The sequence below is a fragment of the Engraulis encrasicolus genome, chromosome 7 (assembly GCF_034702125.1).
Source record: "Engraulis encrasicolus isolate BLACKSEA-1 chromosome 7, IST_EnEncr_1.0, whole genome shotgun sequence".
NCBI classification, from domain to species: domain Eukaryota; kingdom Metazoa; phylum Chordata; class Actinopteri; order Clupeiformes; family Engraulidae; genus Engraulis; species Engraulis encrasicolus.
The window spans coordinates 51,556,260-51,563,759 of record NC_085863.1 but is presented as its reverse complement, the minus strand read 5'-3'; the positions used below and the strand labels follow the sequence as shown (position 1 = coordinate 51,563,759).

The window sequence follows — 7,500 nt, the reverse complement described above, 5'->3', positions numbered from 1 at the left end:
AGTTTTCGATGGCCACATTAGATAAATTAGCTGGACGATTGATTTGTCAGTTGGTTGGTCAGTCAGTTAGTTTATTGGTTCGTTGGCTAGTCGGTTGGTTCAATGCTTGGTTGGTGAAGTGAACAGGCAGGCGTTGTGTTGATTGGTTGCTTTCGTTGGTTGATTGATGGGCTAGTTTGTCGGTTCGTTGGATAGTTTCTTGCTTGAAGTGCCATATCGATAGGCAATGCAACAAGGCTCCAGTCTGCTAACATGCTTTAGCATCAGGCAAAACAACACAGCCGAATACCAGGAGCATGTGCTTCCTATTGCACTGTTGTAATCCATGTGTATGGTCCAAAGGTGCACTCCACCGGTCAAGTGCTAAGTCCCACTGTGGATATTTTGGATAAAAACCCTGGACACTCCCATTGATTTTGGACACCTGCGTTCAGACCCTGTTAAACTTATATGAAAAAAGGTCAGGGTAAAGAAAATTGTTGCCGTACAAGCACTTTGGCAAGGTAATTGATAACAAGCTGAGCTTTGGCGCTCACAGCAATATGCTGTGTGGAAAAAAAGAGGCCAGAAGAGGCTTTTTTTGTCTGGGGGGAAGCTGCCTCAAAGTTCAATATGGGCAGTTTCTATGGATCTCCTATTGAGTCGATGTAAGGCCTGGGGTCAACTGCAGGTTGGTTGGCTTCGATCTGATCTCTGAACAGAAAAAAAGGCACCAACAGAGGTGATCAAGAGGTGTAGGAGCATAATGGCAACCCGGTATGGAGACAGAAATCCATCTGAATTCAGCAACGAAACAGTTGTTAGGGGAAGCAGAACCCATCCTGTCAGACGTTATCCACCCACAACCACCCCACCTCAACCTACCTCACCTCACCTCACCTTACCTCACCGAGCTCCCATGCACCTACGCTCTCCGCTGCCTTACCTGCCTGCGGCGCCGTGCTTTCGCTTCCCCACCAGATAAAACAAACAGATACAGACACTCCTTTGTACCCGCAGTCATTTCACCGCTAAACTCACAGCCAAGAAAAACAAAGGGAATACCAACAACAACAGCCCTAATGTCACTTGCGGTAAACATGGCCTTTCTTACTCAAATCTCCTGTCTTAATATCAAAGTGTGTGTGTGTGTGTGTGTGTGTGTGTGTGTGTGTGTGTGTGTGTGTGTGTGTGTGTGTGTGTGTGTGTGTGTGTGTCTGTGTGTGTGTGTCTGTGTGTCTGTGTGTGTGTGTGTGTGTGTCTTTGTGCGTGTGTGCGTGTGTGCGTGTGAGTGTGTGTGTGTGTGTGTGTGTGTGTGTGTGTGTGTGTGTGTGTGTGTGTGTGTGTGTGTGTGTGTGTGTGTGTGTGTGTGTGTGTGTGTGTGTGTGTGTGTGTGTGTGTGTGTTTGTGTGAGTGAGTGAGTGAGTGAGTGTGTGTGAGTGAATGTGCACGTGCGTGCAGCGCTCATGTGTGTGTGTTTTTGTTTGTGTCTCTCCCATGAAATCCCAAGAGAGTGGGCTTTGTTCTACTTCTTAACATAGTGCTTCATATCTATTTGTTGGATTTTGTAAGTAGGATCATGATAGGGCTGCACAATATATCGAAAATGTATCATTATAGCAATATCACAGCTTGCAATGCACGTATCGCAAAAGTTGCACACATATCACAAAAAAACATTTTTTTTAATAACAGCAAATTTGGTGAGAAGTGAACATTAAAAAATGTATTAAAAATGTTGAAATTTTAAGTTGATGCTGTATATTAGCCATGTTTTTTTCTTTAAAAAAATGTTGGAAATAAAGCATTGCTCTCAGTTGTTTTATACATGATAAAGTGTAGAATGGCAAGTAGAGAGTGGAAAATATATGTATATATTAAATATTGTGAGTAATATCAATATCGCAGTGTATAGTCATGTTATCGTGTATCGCATATTTTTCTAATATCATGCACCCCTATATCACCCCTATAACACACATTTTGTACAGCCAACATGCATATTTATCCAATCATTCAATTCTTCATATGTCATCCAGCGTATGGTAATCTTAAGGTCAGATCCATCAGTTGCCAGGGGGAAGTAGCCTGACATTCGTTTTAACTTGACTAATCTTTTGGAAGTGCATATAAATTGAATCTGAAACAGTCACTGTCAACATTCATTCACTGTTCTGTAAATATTGCCGTATTGTAATGCATTGCACTAACAAAACCCTTTTTCGTGACCAAATGTATTAACAAAACCCTCATTTCTCCCTGCTTTCAGACACTTCCTCTTCAAGCACGGCTCGTCTGGCTCGTCCACCCTCTACCGCGCGGCCAATCAAAACTACCCCCTCACCTCCAACACGGTGTACTCGCCGCCGCCACGGCCCTTACCCAGAACCACCCTCTCCAGGCCGCTCTTCTCCTTCAGCAAGCCCTACCGCTGCTGCAACTGGAAGTGCACGGCCCTCAGCGCCTCGGCCATCACCGTCACCCTCGCCCTGCTGCTCACCTACGTCGTGGGTGAGTACCGTCCGATTCTCCTCATAATGCTGTTGAATGCCATATGTGACTCAAGGTGTGGGTGAGTACGACTATGCTCATAATGGTACTTGATTGTGACATAATATCACCTATGTTGAGGGTGAGAACTTATGTCATAAGGCTGCTCTGGATGTACATCACATAATATCCGCTATGTCGTTGGTGAGTACGATGACTCATAGGTCATGATCATGCTCTACATGACATAACGTGACCAATGTCATGAATGGCAACGGCTCCCGCTCTCTTAAAAATGCTCTCATAAACCTTCAGATGTAGAGCGGAAGGGAAAGGGAAGGGAATAGGATATCACCTAAACCCGGGGTACTCAATTAAAAGTCCCCAAGGGCCAGTTTTTCAAAATTCCTCCCAATAAAGGGCCGGGCCGGGCTGACACGACACGACCCCCACCAAAATTTTTTTTTTTTTTAAATTAAAAAATGATAAGGCCTTTGTAATCACAAAACACACGCACTCACACCCACAGCAGATATTTAGTTTCCAGTGACAGGATGGGAGAACATTTCTCTCATAAAGGGCCTGCATTTTTCTGGAGCACTGTGGGGTGAGGTGCCTGCCTTGCTGTCATTGCCACCCACCCTTCAGTATTTTTTTTAAATGACATAAGATTAGCCTATATTTGCAGACTACATTCATAAACATTTATTTCTTAGTGAGAAAACCAGTAAGCCTGAAGATAACACTTTTCAAACAAATGTTGCTTATTATGACTTTGTTTATGCAGCTCTCACATGCATGATGAGAATCAGATGCAATAATGGACCCAACAAAGAGGACACATAGATAGGAAGACACCAGGTTTTGCCAACAAGAAAATGGCACATTGATGCAATGTTGATTAAATGCAATAGCCAATAATAAATCATCAAGTTGCTCATAACTTTGTTTGAAATCTTATGAGGGGCTTAGCTTTCCAAACGAACTATTTGGGGACTGTTTAAAAGTGTGAAAAGTTTATCAAGCAATTCGTTTTTAAGTAGGCTACCCCTAGTTAGCTGCCAGCAGAGCTCAAACACAATTTGCCTTCATTTGTGTTAGCAACTAGCTACAGCTAGTGCTAAACCAATTCGAAGTCCTAACACACTGTATGCAATGAAATGTGGACCATTACTTTCAAAAACGAGGCAAAGAGAACTTTGTAAATAATTTATTTACAAGTTCTACCGTCCTTCCCTTCTGTAGTCTACCTCACAACAGCCTCTGCCACCCTCATAGTCACTTCTGTTTTGAGCCTGCAGGGAGAAACTGATTGAGGGGGGCGGAGACACGGCACGCATCTTCCTAGCGTCTGTGGCGCGATTTCAAAATAAGAGCCGGCAGCGCGATCGGACAAAAAAAAAAAAAAAAATTATTATTATTTATTTTTATTTTATTTTTTTTTCAAAATTATTCGAGGGCCACAAATAGATGCCCCGCGGGCCACAAGTGGCCCGCGGGCCGCTATTTGAGTATGGGGGACCTAAACGGTGGGTGAATATGAGCCTTGCCATAATCCTGTGTTTTTAAAGCTTCTTTTATGAAGAAAGTCCATGGCATAGGATCACCTATAGGTGGATCACCTATGCCATGGGTGAGTACAACCTTGGTCATGAAAGCCAGACTGGGAAACTCTTATTCGCATTGTCATTGTGACACAGCACTCCACAGCACACAAGTGCGCACTGCACACAATGAAATTGCATTTATGCCTCACCCGTGCAAGGGGGCTGCCCTTATAAAGATTCTTCTAAAGGTGACATATAGTATTACCTACGTATGTATGTCATGGATGACTTTGACAGCCAGCACAATGCTATTCTCACAAAGTTTCTTCATGAAAGGTCATGAAAAGTGTCATGTGTGATATGATCATTGAAGGGCACACATTGTCACCTGCTGTCACAAATCTACTCTAACAAAAGCCAGGCGGTAGTGCCACTAAAATAGTCTCTGAAAGGTGACATATATTCACACGTTTCAAAGCCAAAGGGCAGTATGTATTGTGTCAAAACTGCCTTCAGATATAGAGTTTAGATCACATCTTTGTCACTGAAATCTCATGACCTAGGGTAGGTATTTACTGTTCTCATAGGTATTCACTGTTCCCATAAGGTCATAAAGGCAGTATATCTGAAATCCTCCAATCCGTAGGGTGTTTTATCATCTGACATGAAATAAACCGCAAAAAAAGATTTCATCGTAATGTGCACCGTTCCATTTGTGTAACACTGTACTAGTAGAAAAGATGGTACTTTTATTGTGTTAGACTACTACCACATTACACAGAGAGCCCTTAATTATTTTATAATTGTAAAATAATTATAATATCAAACTTTATTATCATTATTATTATTAGTATTATTATTATTATTATTATTATTATTATTATTATTACCACATTACAAAGAGCCTTTAGTAATTCATCATGTCTTGGCCATTGTCATTGCAGTAACAACAAATTTATTACAGCAATCTTGTCTTAAGAGTTGACAGATCAAATTGTGTGCCGTATCTCGACATGGGATGTGCACAATTTTCCCGTTTTTATATGGCTCTGGCCATGATGAGCTTTCCTACCTGGTCCTCAGCCCCATCCCCACAGCACACACTGCATACAAGTGATACCCAGTCAGACTAATGAATTGAGTTGAGTTAAATTGAGTCGAAATTGAGTTAAGTCAATTTAAAGTTTCATTCTGTGATAACTGATATGAACTGATGCACACGGATGGAATATAGCCGTTGGCGCTCTTGTCAAACTAAAATGAAACCTGAGGTATCCAGTGCCTATTACAGTATATGTTTGACAGACGTTTTCTGTTTAAGTTGTCCGATCTATTTAACATGCTGCGCATCATGCCCTGGCTGTTATCCAGCGGGCTCCGGCCTTTGCACCTTTGCATGAATCCTGTCTACATAACTTATTTTAACCTCACCGAGGTACTGTAAGCTTGTGGAGGCGGACTCAGAATTCAATGTGTCGATCTCGCCGGGAGGATGGCTGTTTGCAGCAAGTAGATTCATAAATAACATCGCATTCAGCCTAATTTGGATTAGTGACATTTACTGAAGCATTTAGAGAGTTGATTTGAGATGGAACGTATTGCCTTGGAAAGGTGACAAAGCAGACAAGTCTATTGTTCCTCTCCTGTATTGGTTGTCTGTGGTGCAGTGAGCTGAGAGGCTCGTGTGGGTGGAGAGAGAGAGAGAGAGAGAGAGAGGGGTATGCCTGAATGCATAGGAAATAAGATCCATCTTTCTGCCACCTGGCTCACTGACTGATTCGTGCTCTGTCCATCCCTCTCTTTATCTTCCTCCATCTCTCTTTCTTTTGTCACATTTGCTCTTTCGCTCGTCTCCTCTCTACCTCTTTATCACTTAGTTGCCCCTCTCTCTTCTCCCCTTTTCTCCCTCTGTCACTTGCTTTCTCGCCCTGTCTCTCTTCCTCTCTCATTTCACTCTATCGCCCTCTATCTCTTCCTCTATCTCTCTCTACCTCCCTCTTCTATCACCAGCTCTCTCATTCTCTCACACTTTTCTCTCCCTCTCCCTCCCTATCTCTCCCTCTCATCTTACTTTGTTATCTCTCTCCGAGTGTCCCTGCACTTTCTCTCCCTCTCCCATCTCTCTCTCTCCCATCTCTTCTCTCTCTCTCTCCCATCTTTTTTGTTGCTTTTTGTTGCGGATGCATTGCAGGTTGGCATGAGGCGTGCTGCTGCTGCTGGTGGTGTGGTGTGGTGTGGTGTGGTGTGCTTGCTCTCTTCCGTGATTTGTGCTCGACGAGCGCATCAGAGTCATCAGTCAGTGCGAATAATCCCTGTGATGGCAGCCAGCAATGCCTCTGGGTTCCCACCCCCACCCCACCCCACCTCACCTCTCCTCTCCCCCCCCCCCCCTCTCTCTCTCTCACCACCCCCCTTCTCACCACCTCCCACCAACCACCCGCCCTTCCTTTGGCAGTCTGAGATGTCTCTGAGTTCACCCTCCCCATCACCCACCCACCTTCAGCCAGCGATGCTTTTGGCTTCACCACCCACTACTCTCACCCGAGCTCACCCCCCTCTCACCCGAGCTCACCCCCCTCTCACCCTCCCATCCCATCCCATCTTATCACCCATCCCACCGCTCCCTTCTCAGTGACGACCAGCAATGTCTCTGGGTTCACCCTTCCATACAGTCTTATGGCTCATTCTTTTGAAACTCGGTTGTCCCCGAGTTAGTTTTCCTGACATCTGTCGTAAATGCGTACTATTGCTACAGTTGAGGATAATACAAATGTCTGAAAACACTAATGTTTAACTGACTCAGAGTACACCGAACTGCTCCGAGTTTGTGTTGGGGAAACCCTGATCTGAGTAACCGTTCTATTGAACTTTCCCGAGGCGGGGGGTCAGCGGGTTTCCGACTCCCGAGTTTCAAAACAATGACCCATTACCTCGTCTCACCTCTTCTCACCCCCTCCCCTCTCACTGTCCCCGCCCTCACCCTTCGTCTGGCCTTACGCTAGGGATACTGTACATAGCAGGCGAAACGAGCGAGGCGAAGAGAGGCAAAATTTAGTGTTCCATTCTGACATCAGGTCGCCACGGCAAATCAAATGGTATGAAACAGTTATGTTGTTGATTTGACTGGCCGCCGCAGGCGAAATTCACCCTTCATTTGCATAATATTAAACTTGGTTAGAATAATTTCGGTACACTTCGCTCCTGTTCGCTTGCCTCCCTCATAGGAATGAATGGCGAAGTTTGCTGCGCTTGGCCAAATTCACGTCTGTGTCCCTAGCGTTACCCTTGCGTCCCATCCCCCCATCAACCCCAACCCCTTTCTCCCATCCCTCCCTCCTCCCTCCCTCCTCCTCCTCCTCCTCTTCCTTTTGACACAAAGGATTAAAGCCTCGCGCTGCACTTTCGCTGCTAATGTATTGATGCTGATTGATCGATGGGCAGGATGGATTGATGAGGAGGGGAGACCTTGTCCCCCTGTCCCCGT

The 7,500-nt window shown here is 44.7% G+C and overlaps 1 protein-coding gene across 1 annotated transcript in view; it reads left to right on the top strand.

Moving 5' to 3' along the window:
• Positions 1-7,500, top strand: part of tenm1 (teneurin transmembrane protein 1) — a 299,549-nt gene that overhangs the window by 113,415 nt on the left and 178,634 nt on the right. Inside the window, exon 4 of the mRNA XM_063202269.1 lies at positions 2,249-2,490. Coding sequence (XP_063058339.1) covers positions 2,249-2,490 — 242 coding nt within the window. The remainder of the gene's footprint in view (positions 1-2,248; positions 2,491-7,500) is intronic.